We start from the raw sequence: 25,396 nt of genomic DNA on the forward strand, positions 1-25,396 counted from the left end.
CTTTAACATTCTTTCCTGCACTTCATTCTCAGCTCATGATCATTAGTCTCCCCTCAGCTCACTGATACTCTGTATATCAGGGAATGGTGTGATAAGGTCATATGCCATAAAGAGGTCCAATTAACTCCAGCCACGTTTTCATTAATCAATAACAGTACTCTACACAACTTGTCAATCCTTTTCTGTTTCAGTCACACGCACACACACACACACCGATATGCAGAGGGAATGGAAACCTCATACCATAGAGCTGCCAGACTCTGACTTTGTCTTCATAGGGTAGATCATATTTCAGCGGGTCTCCCACGGGACCCTGGTAGTATGGTCTCATGATAGACTCTATGGCTGATGTGTGCACCAGGCCGATGGCATGACCGAACTCATGGACTGCGACTGCAAACAGATCCATCCCATGAGATTCTAAGGCAGACACAGAAAGAGGGGAACACTCATTAGCCTTACATGCATATCTGACTTTTTTTGGTCTCATACCTGCTCAAAGTGGACAAGACTGTGTGAGACTATTAAAAACCTGCATTAGTAATGATGCACATTAGAGGTCGGTACAGGAATAAAACATAAAGACACACTTCTGGAAACTATTCTTAATTTATTTAAGAGAGAACTGACTTCAATCAAAGAAGTAGCTGCACACAAGTATTACTGCTGCTCTTCACCACGGTAGAAAGATTAAGCCACAAGCATGACAAGAAAAGTTACCTAAGAAACACCTTCTCGTTCCTTTCTTTAAACATTTCAAAACTAACCTGCGCTCTTTTTAGGGCAGTAAGAGAAAACAGCGGTGTTATCAATGTGAAACTGTGACATAGCAGAAAACTACTATATTCTTCTCTGCAGTTTAACCATAGCTTGCCTGTATCACCTCCAGCTTTGATTGAGATCACCTAGCTGCTTAAAGATTTTTGTAAAACCCGTATAGCCACTGTTTGCGTGTTTATCCCTTTTATGAGTGAACTCTATAGGTTGCAAGTTAAGAGGCGTGACAGACAGCTCCTGTGGCTGTGAGTGCTGTTAGGAATGTGGTGCAGTGAGATAACTATGGTAATACTGCCTGAGCCCCTGGGCTGCCAATCAAATCCTAAGTGTGGAAAGACACCCAAAGAGGCTGCAGGCTATTAAAACACATTTCCCTGGATGTTGAGCTAAGAGGAAAAGGCAACGCTTCCAAAAACTCCTTGTTTGGCTCTGCTAAGCAAGACAAAACCTGGTTTTTGAGATTTAGATTCGCAAAAATGTGAGTGCGTGCGAGTCGAGCCAAGCTAGCTTAGAGTTCCTCGGTGACTAGGATCAAATCAGCATTCTGTTAACCTTATGTTGGCCTCGACTTGGGAACGTCTTAGCGCTGTGCTCTGTCAAAAGACAAAGGACAATTGGAGAAGTGCACTTGTGCTTGCTGCACCTGGGATTTCCAGAAGCCAAATGCCAACTCTAATCTACATGAGCACAAGGTGGAGAGAGGGAGTGTGGATAAATGAAAGGATCGAGGGAGAAAACAGGGATTCAGAACAAAGTAGGCACCATGTCATCGCATTTACAACCCATCTGAGGTTGACAGACAAAAAAAATGCTCGTGCCTGTGGACAAAGAGAGATTTACGTGGATGAATAAGACTTATTGAGTTAGACTCCCATGCCTGGAAAAAAAAAACAGACAAAAAAAGAAAAGAAAGTAAGCACAATAACATCACTGACAACAATTTGTGTAATTCCAGGTTATTATAACATAAAATATTTTTTAAAAAAGTGCTACTACTTTAATGCACAGTAAATACAATGCAATAAGGTACAATACTCTCTTGGATATGACATGATGAGTCCAGAATGCTGCAAACATGGCCTGCAGCATTTGGTTAAAAGTTTAATAAGAATGGTGTAACATAAGGTAGACGGAAAGAAACAAGTACACAACTAGCCAAGGGCTATCCTTTTCATCTGGCGCCAATCCATGCGCTATTATGACCTTGCATTACCTTGTGCCAATCTGGAATCGGTTTATACAGTGCTTAACAAATTTATTAGATCACCACCCAGTGTAAGGTTTACGTCACAGCTGCTCTAATGTAGTACTGCCAACTACCAAAATCTTTCTTTATGTTTCTGTAATGGTGAATCCACCAGTACGCACCAGCTCTTTAATCAAAAAAAATAATTATTGTTGCTATCTATGTTTTTTTTTTCTAATTTACTGTAAGAAAAAAAATAGTTTCAGTGGTTGAATTTTCAGTAATCCAGTACTTTTAGTTTTAAGCAAGTGTTTTAGAGGTTTTCTTTAACAGGGTGGTCACTGTATATATTTTTGAATACAAATGTTTAAATTACACATTTGTGTTTAAACTTGGTTCATGTGGTAAATTAACGAAAGGTGATGATTCAGAAGCTCCTGAGGCCTTTTTTTCTATCAATGATTTTTATAACTGATTTCTTAAACTAAACAAATGATGAACTACATGCTTTTTCAAACTTGTAACACTCAGAAACAAAACGTCTGTCTGTAAAAGCAGTTTATTACAACCTTTAATTGCAACACCATAAAAACAGTCTGTTTAAGGAAACACAAGGCAGTGCCCACGGTTGCAAGAACTTGGGCTTTCTCACAAAAGACTATTGTTTGTTTCTTATCCACACTCGAAATTACACCATTTAATGTAATAAGTCTATTAATATAAACTTGACTATGAAGGCAACTCTGGGGATTTCCTAACCTAACAAAACTCCTTGCAAATCACCAAACACAGCTTAAAAATAATTATAAAGTATTCACTGGCGTGGCGCTGAGGGACGGGCAATTAAAGATGGTTTAAGGTGAAGGACTTCCTAACATCAAGGCATTCCTATTGTAAATGTTGGAATCTATGCAGAAGTACTTGTGTATTGGATCAGAGTTTTTATACTTCATCCAAAGTCTTCTGGTAACATTCAACCCACATATTTTGCTTCTGCATCTTTCCCCGACTGACTTTCTATCTAGAACACTGGAAAGTATACTAAAGGCCTAATTTTCTGCAGTACTCCAGTGCAACCTCTCGTTGCTAAAACCCAAATAGAAAGCTGATCAAACTTGACATAAATAAATAAACTTTACTTTTTAGAACTCTGTGAAAAAGTGTCCAGAGAAGCAAACTCACATTTTTAAGTATTAATCAAAGTTTCGTGAACCCCGCTGAGCTTCCAAAGAAGGAAAACTAGACAGAAGTAAGATTCTTGTACTGTAATTTAAAAAGCATGCCCAACTTTTCATTTGGAAATCAAAATCTGTTCCGAGTGAGACGTGTGACAAAAATAAACATGTAATGGTGACACGGTTTCGAAATGACCTCAATTATATCTTTGGATTACTCCAATTTCGTGCTACTAGCCTCCAAAGATAATCAGTGTAATAATAATATTGCTCTCAATGTATCGGGTCAGGCTCTATTAATAAATGTAACTCTGCCTATCCCATAATCAGCATTTGGAGACAATACTTCTTCTGAGCTGCAAAGTGTATGCAAAGAGCTATTATATGATGTCAAAATTAATTGTGAGAAATGGAGATCTGCATCAGCTCCTTTGTGAATATTTAGTGAGCTAAATTAGGCAAGCTGGCAGCTGCGCAAAAATGATCCTTTATATTAAGCAGGCCGAAGAGCTGCTATACAAAACTGTTTAATCAATACATTTTCAGATTGTAACAAAACGCAGAAGCAGAAACATCTGGCTCGCAGACATGAGTGACTAAACACAGAGTAGAAGAACTGGAACAACATGCTGGTACCTTAAATATTCTTTTACGGTAGTAAAATAATGACAGATTTTGAAATGAATTCCATCCATCCATCTATTTTCTTCTGCTTATCCAATTCAGGGTTGTATGTGGGCTGGAGCCTAGTCCAGCTGTCTTAGGGCGAAATGATTGGTGGCAAAAAGGGATCACCCGCTACTCTTTGGACCAGGTTATATACAGGTTATAGAGGTAATGCAAGTTAAGAGGGTTGCAGTGAAATTTCATATACGATACACTGAGAATTTTGAATTATATGTGGAAATATAAAAAGTAGGTAAACGTTCACAAAAAGTGATATGAGATTTAAAACTCAAATGGAGGTCAAGATTCTCAGAGGTGGTCTATTAAGAGGAAAATGTAGTGACTGGCCTTCTTAGTAAATGAGCTGTGGCCGATTACCACAGTGTCAGGTTTGCCAGGATTGAGATGGTGGAAAGTTAAACAAATCCACTTTGTAAAAAAACCCAAATGCAGAAAAAAGAAGCCAAACAGTCATGAGAGAGAAGTAAAGCTTCTCACATAGCAGTGGAAAGAAAGTTAAGCAGATGGCCTGATATCACTTCAAATTAAAAATGAAAAGGTCCAATGATTGACCTTTAAAGGTATCCCACCTGGGAGAGAGATGAAGCAGAAGAAGGTATCGAATCATTATCATGAATACTAAAATGTCTGTCAGTGAAATATGATAAAACTGAGTGAAGTAGCAGAAATGCCAGGTCCAGTTAAACTTTCTCTAGGCTTAGAATCGCACGATCAGTGGTGTCAAAATCAGAAGTTAGAAATGTGCTAAAAGGGGGAGGGAAAGACTTAAATAATCATGTATGCACCCAGAGGAAACTGATTGATTAATTGATAAGCCAGCGAATGCAGAGGAAATAACAGGAAGGAGACCTATTTAACAAAGAAGTATTTAACAAATCTTGTTGAAATTGTGTCCTTGGGGAAAGATGATGGGTGCACTTAAGTAATTATATCTTTGAGATCTCGTGGGAATTGGATTAAACTCAGACAACAGGACAAGGCAGGTAACTCATTCAGAGGGATGAGCTCCAAGGTGGGAATCTGCAATAAGATCTTGCCAACAGCAAAACTGAGAAAGTTGTCCCAGGCATCGTAAAGCATGACTAGCACAAGGATTCAGGACCAGCTTAATAATACACTACAGTATATTCTGATGAAGAGAACGGTTAAGCGAAAAATACAAATTTTCTCCTGAGAAAAGTTATTAGCAGACTGCTGCCAAAACACAATATGTTCCCATTTATTTAGCAGATTCCATGAAAAATGGTAAAGATTACAATTAAAGGCAATTTTGCAGACATAAAATAGTATTTTTGCATCAACAAGGGGATTCCCGAAGCACTATTACCCAAAAACTTAGCATATCCTGGCATGGTGTGCTTTGGGTTCTTTAAGATTTTGAGGAAATTGGACTAGTGGGGGACAAAAGAAAAATTGCAGGCCTAAAAACCAAAAACCTACAGCAGATGAACACTACCTCAAAGTCCTGTCCTTAAGAAATCTTCCAAAGATCTGAGCATAAGAGAGACATCGGGCCCTTCAGTTTATCTTCAGAAAAGAAATGGTCTCAAAGGAAGGGGTGCTGCCAAGAAGCCATTATTAAGGAACCAGGGAGGGAGGGCTAAGGTGTGCCACATTACACAAAGAACAGGACTAAAAATGAGTGGCAACAGATAAAAATTTTGACAAAAAGACTTTAGCACAGTCTTGTACGATGTCAACGTTAACTTAATAATAACTAATTAATGAATGACTTTGACCCGTTCTATGCGTGGCTCATTCGGGACAAAGAAGGGAGATCCACACAGAAGCAACTTTACCAGGGTGCAAACTGACAGAAATGCACCAGCCTTCTGCGAAGAGGGAGACCGGCACCTTGGAAAGAGACCACCTTATACAGGCATCAAAACAGGTGAAGTCTCTTCTTTAATGGATAGCAGGAGGAGGTGTTAATGAGGACCTGAACAAGAAGAAACATCAAGGCTGTATAATCCATAACCAACACCCACCCCCCCTACAAACAGGGTCTTTGGAACATGATACTCGTGAAAGTACGTCAGCCATCACATTATCTCAATGTAATGTTACATTGGCTTACAGCTAATATAAAAGGCCGAAGGAACGACAACCAAGCTACCAGTTGCTGTTTCATATGCTGTTAATGGGTGATGATCTGTATGAACAGTTACTGGCAGTGATGATCTAACACACACTTCAATGCCCAAATAAGTGCCACTGTTTCCTTCTCGACCACTGAATAGTTAAGCTGCTGCTGGCTGAATCAGCGTGAAAAGAAGCAGACGCCAAGGCCGAGGTGTCACTCTCCTTAAATCAGCTTTATTTTACAGTTGTTTTAGCTTCTTGACAGTAACTACCCAGCACCGCACAGTAAACAGGCTCAAAGTTAATGACCACCTGTTGAACATAGTGGAGCATTTAGCAGTTAATGAGACAGACATTTCCCCGAGGATGCAGGAAGAGAGAATATTGGGTTTATTGTTGTCAGCAGAGTATATGATAATGTTGCTGTTTTTTTGTCTGACAGGAGAGCAAACAGGCCAGCTGTTACCTAAAATATTCATAGTGATATTTCATCAATATGTTTAACAGTTAATTTAGGTTTAACAGAAAGTAAAAAAAAAAAACCCCAAAGCATAACTCAGACTGAGAAGTTAAAGCGTCGGCGTATTCAGCACGTCACTTATTACCTATAAAATGGATTTTTATTGCTGTAAAATGAGCTGAGTGTCAGACTTTAGATTACTAAAGTTTTGCAGTTAATTTAAAATGCAACAGAAAGAACAAGCACATTTGAAATTCAATAATTTCTAATCATCTTGGTCTAGAAGTGCTAAAGTGCTTTAAGGAATTTAAGTAGACAGTAAAAAAAATAAAAGCAGCATTTACACAAACCTGAATTCTGAGCAAACTTCATTAAAACATTGTAAGCTGCAGCGAACGGGATTTTCTTTGGCACTGGTTGGCCATAAGACACTTTCCCCACTTTATGGAGTACAGGCGAAGAAGAAGAGGCAGATGCCTGATTACCAAATGAAAGAGTCTGATGTGATTTTTTTTTGATGTACATTTCACCCTTCATCACAGGCAGTGAAACACTAGCCTTGAAGGCTGGAACATCTAACAAGGTAAGATGATTCACTGCCAGCATCTTTTCTCTCCTGCTCACAGTAAGAATCTGTGTTTTTAACACTAGTGCGGTCTTCCATCAGGCCGTCACCACTGCTGAGCAATTCGTAGCTGGAAGCACGAGTCTTTGCACAGAGAATTTTATTTGCTTAAATTACCTCTTCTAAGTCAGCGTTTGTCTGTGTAAGACAATTGTGTGGCTTGAAGAGATCAATAGAGGTCATGAAGACAAGAGCGCTCCTCTGATCCCTCTTTTCTTTAGCAACCTGCTCTCATTAATCACGACCACATTGACCCAGACGATGCTCTGAACTCCTGGAGCATCACGTCATCACGACACTGATGCAGGCTGTTGGGAGATGTAATTGAAGCAAAATGAGTTGCGGTAACATATGTTTCCTAGTTTTAGGGCAAAAGCAAACAAAGAAATTGAACTATCACCCTGCCTGCAGACTTGGACTACGTGTCTTTATCGATTGGGTTTTTGTCTAAATTAAGTAGTCAATATATTTTTATTTGACAAGGAAATTGCATTATATAACAATCACAATGGATTGTTTCAAGGAGCTATCGCACTAATACCACATCTTCAGGTGTTTCTTTTTTCAAAAGAAAGGTTTAGTATTTTGGGAAATACGATTCTGTGAGCATTATCATCTCATCTAAGGCAAGAAGGCAAATAATACTCGCAAAATGTCAGACATTAGAGTTTAAAAATAAACCACATTCAAAATGCATATAAGTGTTATTGACTGTGCATGCATAAATTGGATTTAGATTCTTTTTTTTAGCCATTTTTAGTTCAAATTTAGCTATGCTTCTTATTTTGCAAGCACATCCTGCAGTTGACTAATAAATATAAATAGTTTACAAAAAGTAAAAGTAGAAGGTATTGCCTTTGCCCTATGAAATGGAGCGGAATAGAAACCCTTCAGTAGAAGTTAAAGACTATAAAAATGCACTTCCACGCAAAAGAGCATGCCCACAACCCTAGAAATCTCATCTCTGTTTCATTGCGTCGCAATTACTCTTTCATCGATTGTCATTGGTGCAGCTGTTAGCTGACATCACAAATTATAGTGGTGCTTTGTGGTCTGGTGGAGACATTTATTTCAGCTTCTGATCGGCACAAATCAAAAGGAAACATTTTGCTGTCGGCTAAAATACTTTAATCACCCTAAATATGGTGCTATTTCCCTCTGGTCTTTTAAATTTAAAGACTCAATTCTTGTAAAAAAAAAAAAAAAAAAAAAGAAGCCCCATGGCATAGTAAAATTAGATCAATAAATGTCAACAGTGAACAATAAACGGCTTGTGCTAATTGCTGAAAAAAAACTGGTTTCCTCGGTTTGGGTAGGACATTGGAGTGGATTCTTTGTTTGTGGCGGTTGGAAGAGATGAAAGAAGGTCTTTTATGCTTCCTAACAAGCTTCTGAAAACAGTCAATGCTGCTGTAGTCACCACACTGAAGCCACAGCATGTTATATTCTTAGTTCGAACAGATAAAATATTGATAATACAATCTGGAACATGAATAAAAGGTAGGAGGCGCAGCTTGGTTCCAAAGTACAAGTACAAAGTACAGCAATCTTGTTTTGAATACGAAAACCTTGGTGAGTATGGAAGTTCAAAACTATTCTCAAGCACTTTTCATTTTGTTAAAGTTTTGTTGACGCAGACCGTTTCAGGCTCTTTATTTCATAGTACTCTGGAAGTGTCTCACAGAAACAGATCATCCTTCAGTTTTTTATGTTCTTTTCATTCAGGCACACTCTTTAAGCAATACAACTCACCGGCCATGTTGTTGGCTTCAAGTGCTCATCAGTGTTTTATTGCAAATATCTAATCAGCCAGTCACATGGTCGAAACTCAGTGCATTTATTCGTGTAGACATGGTCAAAAGGTTTAAATTAAGTTTCAGAATAGGGTTGAAAGGTGATATAAGAGAGTTTGAACGTAGCACGGTTGTACTTGTAGGGTTTACAGAGAATGGTTTGAAAAAGGAGAAAATATCCAGTGAGCACCGTTCCTGTGGGTGAAAATGCCTTGTTGATGCCAGTTGTCAGAGTAGAGTGGTCAGTCTGCTTCGTGCTGTTGGGAAAGCAACAGAAACTAAAATAACTACTCCTTATGACCAAGGTATGCAGAAGAGCATCATGTTAAACACTGAAGCAGGTTGGGTACAGCAGCAGAAGGCCGCATTGGGTGCAACAGCTTGCACGGGCTCACCAAAATGGGACAACAGAAGGTTGGATAAATGTTGCCTGGTCCGACGAGTCTCAAAATCTGCTGTTATCTCTGGGTGGTAGGTTCAGAATTTGGCTTAAACAACATAAAGGCTGATTATGCCTATCCCATATCTCTGAAACTGGTCGTGCAACATGTAGCACCTGTATAAAAAAGGCCAAAGCAGACTGTGCTTCCTCAGGAGGCTGAGGTCTTTCAACATCTGCAGGAAGCTCCTGAGGATGTTTTACCAGTCGGTGGTTGCTGGAGTACTGTTCTATGCTGGGGGAGCAGCACGGCAAACAAGGACTCATCCAGGCTGGAAAAACTAATCAGGAAGGCTGGCTCTGTGGTCGGCATGAAGCTGGACACTCTGGTGACAGTGGCAGAGAAAAGGACACTAAAGAAACTGCTGGACATTATGGACAATGCTGGGCATCCTCTGCACACAGTCGTGAATAATCAGAGGAGCCTATTCAGTAATAAGTTGCTTCTCCCAAAGTCAAGAACCAACAGACTTAAAAACTCCTTTGTCCCACATGCCATCAAGCTGTTTAACTCCTTGTTGGAGGAGAGCGGGAGGGGAAACAGGGGGACAAAGGAGGGCGGGAACAACTCAGCTTTAGTGCTTTTTTTCACTGTGCAGTATTCGTAATATTCTTTCTTATATTCGACTGTGCAATAATCACTGTGCAATAGACTCACTCAAATGTGCAATCCACTGGTATTCCTATTTATCCCTATTATATATTCTGTATTTATATTATGTGGTATATTTATGCTTATATCCTTTCTCTCATTCCCCTTTATTGTATCTGTAACATGCAACCTCTGCTGTGCTACTGGAAACAGAATTTCCCGGAGGAACCCACCCGAGGGATTAATAACGTTTCATCTAATCTAACCTAATCTAATTAAGACTGCAGTGTGCCCATCTTCTGATGGCTACTTCCAGTAGGATAAGCCACCGTGTCACAAAGCTCAAATCATCTCAAACTGATTTCTTGAGCATGATACTGAGTTCACTGTAATTAAATGGCCCCCATAGTCACCAGATCTCAATCCAAAAGAACACCTTGGGATGTGATGGAAAGAGCCAACAAACGCAGCCAACAAATCTGCAGCATCTGTGAAAGATGTAGCTAATAAAGTGTGTTCCTTACCTGGTGACCTGAAGGTCCAGGCCTCGTCATCATCAAAGTGTGTATCCCCAGCAGTAAACCTCTCTCCAGGGAAAAAGGCATGTGCCACTGTGCCACCCGGCCCATCAAAGGGGTATCCATCGTTGTGGTCAGCCTTAGTGAAGTCGATTTGAATATCTGCATCACTGCCAGCTACTTCATGAAAATTAAGGGGCGCAATATCGCTCCAGACCTTCAGGGCGTAGTACATGAGGGCTCGAACAGTGTCCCTGCCCAGTAAAGCCGAATCCTTAGGAAAGGTCCTGACTCTGTGAGAGAAAACAGAGATCACATATATGCTGAGACAGAATGTGAAATAGATGGATCGATCTATCCACAGTATAGATCGAGTTCTTCATTTCAAATGCCACCAAACCTTTCAAGACTTTTTTTTTAGATTTCTTTTCTTTCCTCTTTTTCTTTTCTTTTTTTTTTTTTTACACATCATGAAGACGTTTTACAGAAATATCATTTATATCTGTCAAATACTGAAAAGTAATATAGTTTTTATGAACTCTGTTAATCAGACTAATCAGAATCTCCTTTTTGATCTTTCATGATTTACAGCAACATTTCATTACTTTTTCACTGTGGAGTCGCTGCTCTTTATAGTACTGTATGAGAAGTGCTGCATTACAAATACTCAGTTTCTCTGCCAAGATAGGCGACTCTTTTCATCCGACTTCTGGTACAGCTTTAATGTTATTGATTAGAACATTTTTCTGGGAAAGTGAGCTCTCTTCTTTGAAAGAAGAACATTTTAATCTTGTTTTTATGAAAGTATAGTACACTAAATCTAACTCGTGTGAGTGCCAAATGAAGCACTCTGCACTCTTTTTTTCCATCTTAAATTTAAGTTAATCCATATTTCATTTATTTATATACTTCAAAGGATATCGCACATTAATTTACATCAATAAAGTGAATGTATCAAATTCTGATGAAAGGATTTGGTCCTTGGCCTTTCCTGCTTCACAGAATAACAGCAGTGAAATCTCACTACATTTATTCCAGTATAGTGGTTTTTTAGCTATACTTTGGCTGCTTTCTCAGCTGATACCAACAAACATAAAGAAGCATCATGTATTAACGTAACAGTTTTTTTCTTTTTTTATTACAAGGAGATGAAAAGATATGAGATGCTTCAACATTTTGAAAGAATAAACAGCCTCATGTGTGGGGTCTATATACAGGTATGGTATAAAGTTTCATGTTACAGTTGTGCTTAACAATTCTACGAATGGAAAAAAAGATAAATGAACAACAAAGTTATTTTTTTTTTGCTGCAGTGATTTTCAAACTTGTTTTTTTTAATGCCAGCCTTCCTCTTTTTCATTGTACTTTTGTTTTTCTGAGTTTTTTGCTAATATTCCCAGCAAAACAAAGTCATTCCTGAGACTCCATTAATATTTCTGGCAGTGCTTTTCCATTGGGTTAAACATTATTAACTCAAACATTAATGAGAATTTAGGGGCGACTGCTTTTGCACTGGTTTAAATGAGCATATTTCTAACATAAAGTAGGCAAAATTATCCCCATCTATATTTCTCTATAGCAAGCAAACTATAAGCTAGTATTCAGTGCTTAACATGAATGGCGGATGGATGTACCATTTCTACACACTATGGTGTGAAAGGTCTGTAGCTACCTTTACTCTTAGGAAAACAACTATGCCCTGTGACCCAGCAAGTACACTTTCAAAATGAATCAATATAGGAAACATATCCAACAAAGTTTGAAACTGTGACCTCATGAGAGCTTATTTTCACCCATCTTTAAAGCATTTGCTCTCCTCAGGACCTGCTAAGTGTTTTCTGATAACTTGAGTCACAAAACCTTTCAAGCTACATTCAGTCCTTTCATCCCACATCCCCTGCTGGAGAAGCAGCTGTTCAGACGATTCAGATCATAGCTCACGGTCACTGGACCTTTACAGTCAGGCAACCTCCTGAACACCTGCCAGAGGAGATCACAGCAATCAGAGCAGCGAGGTCTCTCTAATCCTTTAAATCACTTCTCAAGACACATGTGCAGGTTCTGTTTCAGTTTTGTTTTCATTTATCACCGCTTACCTTTTATCCAGTCTTTATTGGGACTGGTATTTTTTGTTTTGTACTATGATGGACAAGACAGTTTTAGTTCAATAAAACTTTATTTTGTAGCTGGCAACTCTACTGGTGAGTTTACACTCTGCTCTGATAGTGTTGTGTTTGGCTAAGGCTGTTTTTAGCAGCTGTTTTCAGCAAAGAAAGCTCTAAAAACCCACTACATAAACAGTAGCACTGAGATATTACAAACAGAGACTTCTTCTCAATAGCTGGTGGAGGACAAAACAGAGCTAAAAGTTGAGTATGTGGCTAGGAAGTGTAATAAACATGCCTCCTAATTAAGCATAATTTCAACCAAAAAATGGTAGCTGTATAAGTAACAAATGATTTCCTCATGAGGTTCTCAATCTTACAGTCATGACAGCTGCAGTATACACAGTACAAATCCACTACAGTCCTCTATAATTAGTTCTTTAACTTGTGGGAGCAGCGTGAAAAATAGCAGTCGTGCTGGTTAAGAGATGCACATGGAGACTAATCTGAAGGGGACAGCTGCCAAATTTAAGTAAAGTAAGGGAAGGGACAGTTAGGCTAAGGTATGGTACGTTTTTTTGCATTTTAAAGTAAGCTTTCAGTACCCTGAAGTCTAAGTCATCACTGATGATGACCTCACTCCTAGCCTCCAAAACCTAACCCTATGTTTTGGAGACAAGGAAAAACTGACCTTTATAGAAAACAAAATTGATGCCTCTGCAAACCTCAAAACTATGTCTGAACATTTTGATTTCTAAAACAGTTTTAAATGCATAAATTGCAAATAAACAACACACAGTTTTGGCCCTGCGACAGGCTGGTGAATTGTCCAGGGTGTACTAAACCTCTCGCCCTGTGGTGGCTGGGAACGGCTGGCTGGATGGATGGGAACGACCTGGCCAATCAGATAGCAGAAATTGCTCTTTGGCCTGTTGCCATAACGCTCTGCTAATTGTGACTGATTGACAGTTTCAATAATAAACCCAGTTTAATTGTATTCAAGTTTTTTATTGTACTATTGTGGATTAGTAACACCATTTCTAACCCACAATACAGTCTAACATCATCAAGTTCAAAACGGATAGAAAATGAACTAAAAGATAAATAAATGAAAGCATTTGTGCTGTTACGCATGTTAATTTAGATGTATTTAAATTTTAGCTTAAACAAATCAAAGGTTTTGACTTTTTCCCCCATGTTGCATCACATGCTGTGATTGGGTCATCAATGACGAAGATTTGTGGTTTAAGCATGCTTTTTTGTTGGTCCCAAGTATGCATAACGTAACACGCTGGTTTACGGACCTTCGTCTACATGTTGTAGCGATTCACAGCGACCAGCCGCAGAGAAGAAAGAAGTTATAAAACAGCTGAAATGAATACGAGTGATAAAAAACAATGAAAAGTGCCCAATGCAGGCAAGTCTGCGCTTCTCAAGCTGTTTAAAAAAAAATCTCAGTGAACTCCGTAATTCTTTCCACCTTTCAACATCAGTATTTGACCTTGGTCCTCGGAGAACTGCACACAAGCACGTTTGCGTAGGCTGCATACAGTACCCATCCGCACAGCATCTGCGTAGGCAAATACCTACGCAAATGGACACAACTGCAGTACTATAAAATAGGCTTTAAGTCTCAGAGGGTTAATAGCACTGAATCTCTTTAATGATTTTTCTTTATACCCTTGTATAAACTAGACGGGCGCTCTGAAAGTGCATCCTCAGTCAACACCAATGTCTTGTCATTTAAAAAAAAAAAGAGATCCTGATTCATTTTCTCCCTGTTTCACATTCCCACCACGTTTCACGATATCCGGTTTTGTAGTGTTTTTGTGTGATCCTGATACTACACGCACAAAACATATGAAAACATATATTCACCTTGGTTTGTAACTTGGCAGGGGAAAAAATATCCAGTGGAGTAATAATGAATATGGAGCATGTTTATCCCTTAAGTCTAAAACAGAAACTATCACCTATAACATCACACCTCTCTGATGAAATCCCTTCGAGGACTTGACAGCTAACATTAATAGTTTCAGCCCATATCAAGAGATATTTACTCCTGATCCTCACTGCAGCGAACACTTGAGCTGCCTGTTCTGCTGTTATCACAATGCCTTTAACACATCCAGTGATGCGAATGGGTTCATTAATTAGCAAATATGTCTATATCAACATGTTGTCGCAAAACACATGGTCGGCATTAACAATGTTTAAAGCAATAAGGAAATAGCAGCTTGAAAATGGGATTTTTCTTATTAATATGCAAATGTATGCAGCAAAGTCACCTCAAAATCTAATCGGATCATCTATTCTGTGGGGAAACTTGCAGTGTACAGTAGTGCAGAATTTTTCTTGCCTTGATTTATTTGGGAAAATGTGGCTGTGCAGTCCATTTGTTCATGCTGCCTGAGCATCTGAGCCTCACTGCTAACCACAGTTAGCCAAGGTCACTGCAAATGGCTCAGCCTCCACAGACAATTCACCTGCTCATTAGACCTAATTCAAACAGACGAGGGTGGGTGATTGTGTATGTCTGCGCGTTTGGGTGGATGTTTGTGAGAATGAAAGATGGGGAAGCGCGACGGTGTGTAAGTGTCCAAATATCCAAATGTGTGCGTAGCATCGAGCTGTAAGTGAGTGAGTGTGTATGGGTCTGTGTATATGTGCTAATTGCAGGTAAGTCCACCAAGGTCAGAGCATTCCTGCCCAGCATCTCAGATGAACTGAGGAGTCTCTGGGTGATGCTTGTGTTTACATACAGTATGGTGCAAAGGGGCATAAAAATGAGGCGGTTGTCATTTCTCTGTAGTGCTTCCCTTAAATATGATCTTTACAGATCATGGCACGGATCTGACAGCATCTCAAACGTGCACCTTGATTTTAACAGCCTTATCGATTATATTTCAGTAAAGCAAATAACTTTAATAAACATCACGTCTGAGTAAACACCTTCGTGATGTTTATTAAACACCTTGGCCTCAATAAATCCACGTCAGTGTAGGGGCTTTATGATACAGTTACAACACACCCAAGCTTAACTTTACTTTTTGGAAAATTTACCTCAAAGAGATTCACAGATTTTCCACCCAGGTAAAGTCATATCGGGTTAATGTATCACTCACTTCATTTAAATCAGAAGTGATTGTGTAGTTTGCTCAGTAGCTGTGTAAACTGACTGAGTATGTTTAGATTAACATTTGAGGGTAACTATTTTCCTTTTACAGTAGTATGCAAAAGTCTTGAGCCACCCCTCATTTCTTTATATTTTGCTAGGGAAATGGGAAATATATGCAATGGTTTATTGACACATTTGCAGTATAGGTCTTGTAATTTTTTTTAAGTAGTCTTCAGGAATACTTCTCCAGGCCTTCTTTGTTCTCTGCCAGGATGATCCTACACTGCTTCAGTTGTTCTGTTGTGGGGAGCTGGGGAGGCCAGTCTTTGACTGATAGAGCTCCATGATGTGTTTTTCTATCCAGGTATGCTTTTCCTGCAATGACAGTGTGTTTGGGATCAATACCAATCAGATGCTTTCCAAATGGTACTGGATGGTGAATCAAAATCAGATGATACTTTTCTGTGTTCATAATTCCATCAATTTTGACAAAATCCCCAACACCACAGGTTGAAATACAACCCTAAACACTGACAGCGCATCAGTCTTTTTATTTTACTTATTTATTCTTTTTACAAATATCTGCAGACCTTGCTCCTGACCTCCTCTGTACATACTGACAATGATGAAAAAAAAAAAATCAAACTGAGATTTCTCTGTTGCCACTGATTTTCAGTCCAAGTCCTCTGTAATTTAGCATACCCAAATGTTTTCTCCATGTTTCCCTTTCTTAAGAATGGCTTCTTGAGAGACAGCAATCTGCTGTAGATGGATGAAATGATACACCAGATGCATCTCTCAGTTCCTGTGTCAGGTCTTTGCTGGATTTTGTCCTGTTTCTTAAGGATATGACTTTCAGCTACTGTTCATCTGCTACGAATTCTTTTGTCCTCCAGTTGTCTCAATATTTTTTACAGACACACTGCACACCGTGCTGAAATATGCAGACTAACATATCTTTGGGAATCACCTTGCTGGTGAAAAAATACTATTTTATGCCTGTTAAACCATCTTTGACACTTTTCATAGATTCAACTAAAAAACAAAAGGATCAACTCGTGTGTTTTTGAAACTGATAGTGACAGTACCGTAGACAAAGAGCCTGGGCATTATAGGGACCTTAGAAATGTGTAATGTATACACTTTTTAAAAGTATTTAATATATCTTCATACAAATTAAACACACATGCATGTCTCCAACACCAGATAAGCTGGGATAAAAACTCTTCATTCGCCCTCCTTTTTTTCCCTTTTTTTAAATTGCATGGAGGATATTAAATTATAGAATCACACTTTGAGTCTGGCTGTTATTTGTAGCTGTGGGGTCTACAGACTTTTTTTGGCATCATATCTGCTGCCACATGGCCCCAAACACCACCTGAAAGCTATGCCAACACTCATTACTAATTCTGCCGCAGCTGCTCATTAAACCACACTTCAATTCTCACATCCACCTGTAAAGAGATCAGTCTCCCTTAGGGAGGACTTATTATCATCACTTTCCAATCCCTGCAGTGCTAAGATTAATGGCACCATCTGAGAAAAGAAAAGGTCGTAGCCTGGGTGCAATATATAGTGTTATCTATATTCACATATAACCACGATCCATTCCGCCCGAGTTGTTCAATGTGTAATGTGTTCAAAGCATCAGGTTGGGATTTTAAGGGCAGTAATGGAATCACACGTATCACTGAAGAATTTTTCAGGTCAGCATTGAAAAAATAAGCTTGTGGATGATCAAGATAACGGCCGTGTGATCGTGCCGTAAATGTCTGTTTTCTTGAAATCGTCAGACCATGACTCACGAGCAGTTACAGAGCGATAAGCGCATGAGCCAGCAGTTTGTAAAAACAAAACAACAAAAAAAAGTGCAGATGTAAGAGTTTTTGGCAGCAGCGTATAACAGTAGTCATCAGAGGCTCAGCGGCTGAAGGGCTGTTTAGCAGCAACAGAGCTCCTGAGTGTGCATCATCGACTCACAAATAAATACCTGAGAACGGAGTGTACTGTCAGACGTTTACACATCAATCAAACAGAACAGGTTTAGAAAGAACTGCTAACATCAAAGTGCACACTGAGCAGGCAGTGCTGGACAGGCTGTGGATCTTTTGCTGCGGAGCTTAAGTGGCGGGCAGAGGATAGAGTTGAAGGGAAAACAAAGAGAGGGGAACGAATGATGGAGAAATGAGTGTAAGCAAGCGAAGAAATCATATATGCAAGTAGCCAAGCTTATCTTCAGGCATTCAGTCATTAGATTTATAGATGTGATCATGTTTAAATCATAAAAGCACACAGAATATTACTGCTTAAAAAACAGCTTTTCAAACACCAATCCGACACACACACACACACATATACATATATATATATATATATATATACATATATATAAAGCTCAGTTTGTAACACTTTATAGTATGGCCCGCACAAAGGGTGTAATTTCCCTGTAATTAAAAGTAATTTCAATGGATTAGATATAAAATTATAATAATAATTATTTTCATCTACAAATATGTAAATTTGGTAGCTATAATAATAGGAAACAAATAAAAAAGACACACTTTAAGTACTTTTAAGTAGCACATAACTTCATGTATTTTACAGGCAATAAAAAATAATTAAATTGTAAGTACATTTAAGTAGTTTTTAAGTACTGTGCAGTTTCTTGGTAATATTGGGGAAAAACAAACAATATTTCCCCGTCTTAAGTACACTGCATTTTTCCAGGTCTGGGTTGTATTATGGATTGGATTAATCAGACGTTTTTATAGCTATTATCCTATAACTATTATCATTCATATCTATACCTAGCCCAAAAGTATAGCATATTTACCATGTGATTTATGAAAACACTGACTGATCTTCTGCAAAATCATTATGAAATTGTACAAATTGTTTCCTGTGAAATAAACTTAGTTGTTAGCCCCTTACTCTAGCTTACCTACCTGTAAGTATTTGTAAGTAAATTTAATTTCATTGTAATTTCAAAGACAATTTAATTACACCCTGAGTGTAATTCCCCTGTAGTGTTACACTTTTCCCCTGTAAATCAGTAACAAGACTGTTAAGTTCTGCATTAGTGGTAAACGCATTTATTTCGGCTAATTTAAACCTGCCTAGTAAGACACAAGCAGCTCAAAAGTAGTTTAAGGAGGAAAAACAGCAAAGAACTGACAGGTCTTTGCTTGGAGTCAAGCTTGGAGTTTAATATTTTATTTTTGTGCGTTATTATATTCCTTGTATGCTCTGTTCTATATATTGTTCTTCATATTCTAAGCTTATTTTCTATTTTCTTTGGTTGAGTTTCCTTATTGTTTTTTCCCCGACGTTTTTTTCCCGCCCTTCCTTGTCAAGTTTGCGTTCCTGTGTCCCCTGTTTAGTTACTTCCTGCTTCAGTCTTTTACCGGATAATCTTCTGTGCATTGTGTTTGGATTTTCTTCTCCTTGTCTCATTCATTGACTCTCTTCACCTGTGTCTTCTTTTCATAATTGCCTCATGCTAATTAACTAATTAACTAACTAATTACCTAATTATCCCTGCTATTAGTATTTGATTTGGGTTACTGCTGCTTGTTGGATCGTCCCAATTTCACTTAAATAAAGGGTTAATTTGGCTTCAGGTCTGCACCCTGGGTCCAAAGCATTCACCAACCATGACAGATATATTATACATACATTAACATCTTTAATTGGCTCCATGTGTATTGCAGTGAGATGAACTTCTCATAATTTAAGATAATGGACATAATGACAAGAAAATGGAAAAGTTACTCATTGCATAGTAATGTGATCACCCTCCTGGATGCCATGTAAATAAAATGGTTGAGGGGATTTGAGATGTTTTCCCATTTTCAAGCTTTACATCTCATCTAGCAAACGGAAAACTTCATTCTTTGAAAAATGCCTGTGAAATAGCATTTCTTCAAAGTCTTTAGCGAATCTAAGTCATAAATATGTAATGAGGAAGGAAATTAGTTTTGCCATTACAAACTCCATTATGCAATATTGTCCCAGAGTAATACTGGACTGAGAAAAAAGGAAGTTCAATTACAATATATTGCCTTTTTCTATTGAGATTCTGCTTTAACAGTGTTTTAGAGTTTTTAATTGTTTAAGATCCCATCGAGGAACAAGTGACTGGGACAGTGACTCTTTGCTTCATTTATTGGCGATGAACCTAAATGTTCTCGAGTCAACGAAACGGTGACCTTGGTGCTAAACAGAGATGGCAAAAAATACCAGACTGTTTGAATTTGTGATTTTCCAAGTCGGATAATTATACGAAGCATAATATCACGGCAAAAAAGAAAAAGTTGGCACACAAATCAATACAGAAGCAAGCAGTGATCCGTGCATTTTTTACATTAAGCTAAATACCTGGATGAAAAATGCCTGTGGTAACTCAAATGCCTGAGGCAGTTGTTCTATATAGAATATTATATCAATTTACTGTGTAGCTTTATTGATAAACCATGCAATATGGAAGCCTCTTTAGATGTGAATGAATCTGAAATCAACAAATAATCCACAGGCATTTATAATAAAACCTGAATAATTGCCCCATCTGTTTCTCGGCAGAAGCCAGAGGCTGTTTCTTTTCTTTTTTCTTTCCCTCTTCTTTTTAAAAGACACCAAGTCTGTACATCTCAATTTTCAGTACATCTTGGCTGCGTTATGGTGCTACACAAATGTGAGAGCTGCGAGTAGAAAGGTGGCTTCACTGGACTGAAAAAGAAGCTGCCTTATTTCACAGAGCCAACTAGGGCCAGGCTGGAGGCAGCATAAAGCAGGTGATTGGCAGCAGAAGGTTTGCAGCAGCAGGATGGAGAGAAGCAGAGTAAAAAGAGAGACTGAGTGATATGAAAAAAAGCAAAAATGTTCCAGTCATAAAACAGCAGGACCTCACAGCTATGTGCATGCCGGTCCCCTGAAGCAGATGTTGACTCCATGGTTTCAATGCGGTGTGCTGCTGGATTGCGGCCAACTGCCTTTTCCAGGTCATCTGAGACCTTATGCGGACCACCCCCACCCCACTTGTCCCCCTAAACCACCCACCCATGTGCAGTTACATCCTCACCCACCCCACCCCTGAAAAAAAGGCTGTATCTCTGACCGAAAGCCCCAAGTGAACTGAGGATTATTTCAACAAGGAGATGCCACAGGGACAAAGTCACCAGGTAATTTGTTATCAAAAAGCTGTAACCTTTCTGCCTCCGGTGACAAGTGATCCATCCACCTGAACTCATCCGTCTTGCAGTCTGAGCAGCTGCTTTTGCTGCCACAAACTTGCTGAAGAAGCTTACTTTCCTCAGCTGATTCTGGCTGGATAAACCTGACCTGTAATCCCTGGGAATAAAGTCTGAATGATTTTCCAACATCAACTTGAGTTAGTAATCTGTTATTAATGTAGCAAAGTGGAAAGCTCCTGGCACAATTTTCTTCCACGGAAATTACACTTTTCACTTTTTGGAAATGTAACACTACGTCACATTTGGCTCACACACCTTTTAAAATGTGGGCTGGCTACGCAGCACTACTTCACTGGTGGAATCGAAATTAATGACTCACTAAATTTATCATAGTTCGTGTTCTAATCAAACAAACAAACAAAAAATTCTTTCCTAAACACAAATGTCAGCCTTGCTGTGGGCGTAGTCGAAAGGCCGCTGGATCGACTGGTCTACATCTAGGGCCACACTACCACATGGTGAAAATAAAGCTTTCTTCATAAAGTTTAGATAAAAGCTAACCTTTGAAAAAAAAAAATTATATTGACGAGCTATCCACCCACCCATGACCCTGAACTGGATACACAGCTAAGAAAAAGGATGGATGACATTGGTTATAATCAAATACTTCACTGTGCAGCTCGCGATTACCCAGACATCTTCATCTTGCTAACTCCGTTTTATACACTGCTTTACTTTCTGTTCTGCTATTAAGTATCACGGCTCACCCACAGTCCCTTTTGCGCGCTCAGCCCTCCCACCAGTGGAAAATTCCTGCTTATCGACCTGTTTCTTCAATCCTCAAGTGCCCTGATGTCCTGCTTTCCAACCACCTCTTGCTTCATTTTGCTTTCCTTCTGTCCTACCTTAGATCTATTACCCTGCCTGTTTCATCATCCTTCTGCAGGATGCTGTGGCCCATCTGTCCTGCATGCCACACTCTCCCCAAAGCAAAACTTATAACTACTGTATGCTAAGTGACATAAAAACACTTGGCCAACCAATAGTTGTTTACCCAACAGATCATACACAAAGAAACCTTTGTGTAAACCCTTGATTAACATTCACATATATTTTGCTACTTTATTCATATGCACATACTGATATTTATGTTGTATTTATCTAATTATTACAAATAATTAGAAATCAGCTGTCAAAAAACAGTTTGTACCTGCAAAATCCTATGAAAGTAGCACAAAGCAGTACCAGCCTCAACTGTTTTTGAGCCTGTTCTCAAGCTCTATAACGCAAACGTAAAATCATGTCTAAAATCAAGTGTAAAATCTGTACTTGTACTACATGCATAGACTGTATTTTAAGTTCACGCAGACACCTTGCTGCTGCTCATTGGTGTGTGAATCTTTTGAAAAGCCTTGATTTGAGCAGTTAGGCCATCAAGGGAAGGAAAAGCATGCTTAGTCACAAAGCATACCCTGCTATACCCTGCTTTCTCATCTGTTTTTACCTAACCCGGGCCACAATTTACAAACTGAATCGCATTCTGTGTCAATTAGGCTTTGTAACTCAGAGGACACGAATGCATTAATAATAGATTAAGAGAGCAGCGGAGTCATTTTCCCTCAGACCTTTATACAAACTGACTTCTTTTTGCAGGCAGAAGAGTCTCCCCCTGCTGGCTATTAGACAGAATGCAGTTTTAAGACATTTCTATAAACTGTGACAAATTTTTATTTGTTATTCTCTTCCATTTTAAAATATTAATACTTAGACTAGCAACTCCACAACCTCCATTCCAACCCTATATAATAAAGTATTTCGTTGCCAATATGTCATATATAAAATAATAATTTGGCTGACTCCTTCCATCAGCAGCTTCACTGCAGGCCAATATCACAGCAATATCAGTGGGTGAGAATAAGCAGAGGGTGAATCGGGGATATTTATCAAAAGACCTCCCATCTCTAAAGGGAAAAAAATCCAGCCACACATGGGAGTGAAGAGCGTGGGTGTTACTCTTTGTTTATGTGTGCATATGTAGTACCAAAATGTTTATTTATTCGTTTTCTCTTCCCCTGCACTGCTCTTTAGGTTGATGTCTATTGCTGCACAGCACACACAGATTAAAACAAACCGGCTGACACACCACCTACCTTAGATCATCTCCCGATGGCGTGTGCGAACCAGCTCAGGCCAACCATATGTTTCACAGCCTCCTCCTCTGCTGTTTAACACTAAGCTGGATCCCTGACAGATGGCCCAGCTGCTTTTAACATGCCCATATCATCTTATCATGTACTGTATAAACAGCAGACTGTGACCCTTCTCTTTAGGAATTATAAAAAAGGCATCGGTATTAAATCTGAAGACTTAAAAAAAATAAAAGCCCTGTCTCATTTATGAAAACTTTATGAATAATTTACACAAAGGTTTGTGTATGATCTAATAAGAAAGACACGTTTGCTGATTATATTAAGTTCGATGTATTTTTTTTATTTATTTATTTTTTTACAAAATACTCTCAGTCAATTAAAAACACCAAAGTTTTCCACTTTAATAAGGGACATCTAATCTGTTCTAATAAAGCATGCACAGATGGGAAATCATTTTAAATAGACTGAGAGAGGATTTTTACTATATTATAGTTAAAACAGTCAAATATAAGTAGCAAATGTTTCCCGTGGCATGTTCCTTCCAGCCTCACGAGCTGGGTGCACTTCTAAGCTTTCAGTGGTTTGTAACCGTTTACAGCAGGGGTCCCCAATCCCAGTCCACGAGGGCTGGTGTCCCTTCAGGTTTTAGATGTGTCCTTGATCCATCACAGCTGATTTAAATGGATAAATTACCTTCTCAACATGTCTTGAAGTTCTCCAGAGGCCTGGTAATGAACTAATCATGTGATTCAGGTGTGTTGACCCAGAGTGAGATCTAAAACCTGCAGGGACACCGGCTCTCATGGACTGGGATTGGGGACCCCTGATTTACAGAATAAGGTCTAGGTCCTAAAAAAAAAGGATCATGCATCATTTGCAGGACTTGAAATTCATACAAACCTCTAAAAATCCCTTAAAGCTAATATTTATCTATATGGTTACAGACAGATAAAAGCATCACATCTGAAGAAAGAGGGAATTTATTTTGATCATTAGGATGATTCCCATTTAGGTTTCATATTTGTATTATACATTACTGCCTTAACATAGCTACTCTCACTGGGAATGAAAATAAGGATTCACCGTCTGTGGACTCGCTGGTTTTATTGTGTCTGGGCGACGACGCTTGCGTGTGACCTTAAAGCGTCCTGTTAATTTTCCCTACCTCCAGGATAGATGTCTCTTGTTCCATTTGTTCTGAGGGTTCAAGCTTCGCTTCCTGCGTCCCACTGTCCCCTCTGTCTCGGACACGTCAGGCAGAGAACATCTGGGTGTTTTCATCAGCCCTAGTGTTTCTTGGTCTGCAGGACAGAAGAGATACATGCACATATATAAACTAATTCAAATACATGCCACAGTTACCATGTTATTTTTAGAGAAAACTAATTAGCTATTGTATGAATGCATTTTATGCTTGCGCATGAATAAGGACATCTGATCCATCACTGTTCAACATCTGTTTGAAAATGAATGCTTCAGTAGTTGAGAGTCATGTTACACTGTATGAGCACATATACGTACACAGCTGACTGAACAAAAGGCTGCAAGAAGCCATTTGGGCCAAAACATATACATGCTCCCCAACTTCCCCTTCAGGCATTTACTGAGTAAAAGTCGTGATGGCAAACCTATTACGTCAGAACTAGTGATATTTATGGATACGCATGTAGCGCAGTCATGATCTGCATTTCAGAAGTCAGCAGGCCTCCAAGAACATGTACGGCCTTTTGGCCACTTTAAGAAAGAGAGGCTGCCCAGACTCAGAGCCAAGACGCTGGAGCGGCCCATGGAGATTACTCGGATGGACATCCAGGAGAAGGCACCTGTCACAGACGTTTTGAACCCCATTTCTCTTTTATTCCACCACAACCACAGCAGCATTTCTGCACAGTGACGAGACACTAAAATGGATTGTGCTGATACCTGAACCATCTGTTCAATCTTGCGAGTATAGGAAATGCTGTGCCTGCGCTGGAGCTATCTCTGATAAAGTAGAGGGTATGTCTGAATGAAACTGTGATGCTTTGTCTGAATAACAGATCACCGCAAAGTTACCGAACAGTATTATGCAACTTTATGTATTTTTCTAGGACACTGATTCTTTTCTTTATACATTTTTTTGGATCTTGAGTTTCTAATAAAGATTGATTGACTGTATCTCATCCCAGGAAGAAGTTTAACATCCTCCAAATCCACAGTTATTTCTGGCATTCCCCACTACAGAAGCACAAAAAAGGGTCATTTTACTGATAATTACCCCAAATAATTGAGTCTTACTTAAATAAATATTCATTAAATATGTTCAGCTTCACCCTAGCATCACATCATGTTCCTCAGCTGGCTGTCCACTCCCCACAGTTTGAGAAGCAGCGCTTTAGGCTAGCAAATTATTCACATACAGTATCCTGTTCTCTACCTTCTATATTTGTGTATGTGCGAGGGAGTAGCCTGTAAAGAGTTTTGTTTGTAGAGGAGAATTGCCGTCTGTGCGAGTGAGTGA

At 39.0% G+C, this 25,396-nt stretch overlaps 1 protein-coding gene across 1 annotated transcript in view; it reads right to left on the minus strand.

The window, feature by feature from the left end:
• mmp17a (matrix metallopeptidase 17a) overlaps positions 1 to 25,396 on the minus strand; it is a 121,244-nt gene that overhangs the window by 13,875 nt on the left and 81,973 nt on the right. The window contains exons 3-5 of the mRNA XM_042223691.1: positions 24,062 to 24,197; positions 10,341 to 10,627; positions 244 to 420 (exon numbers count right to left, since the gene is read on the minus strand). Of these exons, the coding sequence (XP_042079625.1) occupies positions 244 to 420; positions 10,341 to 10,627; positions 24,062 to 24,197 (600 nt within the window). The remainder of the gene's footprint in view (positions 1 to 243; positions 421 to 10,340; positions 10,628 to 24,061; positions 24,198 to 25,396) is intronic.

Source organism: Haplochromis burtoni, unplaced genomic scaffold, assembly GCF_018398535.1.
Source record: "Haplochromis burtoni strain Fernald_Lab_line unplaced genomic scaffold, NCSU_Asbu1 Contig_118, whole genome shotgun sequence".
Taxonomy (NCBI): Eukaryota; Metazoa; Chordata; class Actinopteri; order Cichliformes; family Cichlidae; genus Haplochromis; species Haplochromis burtoni.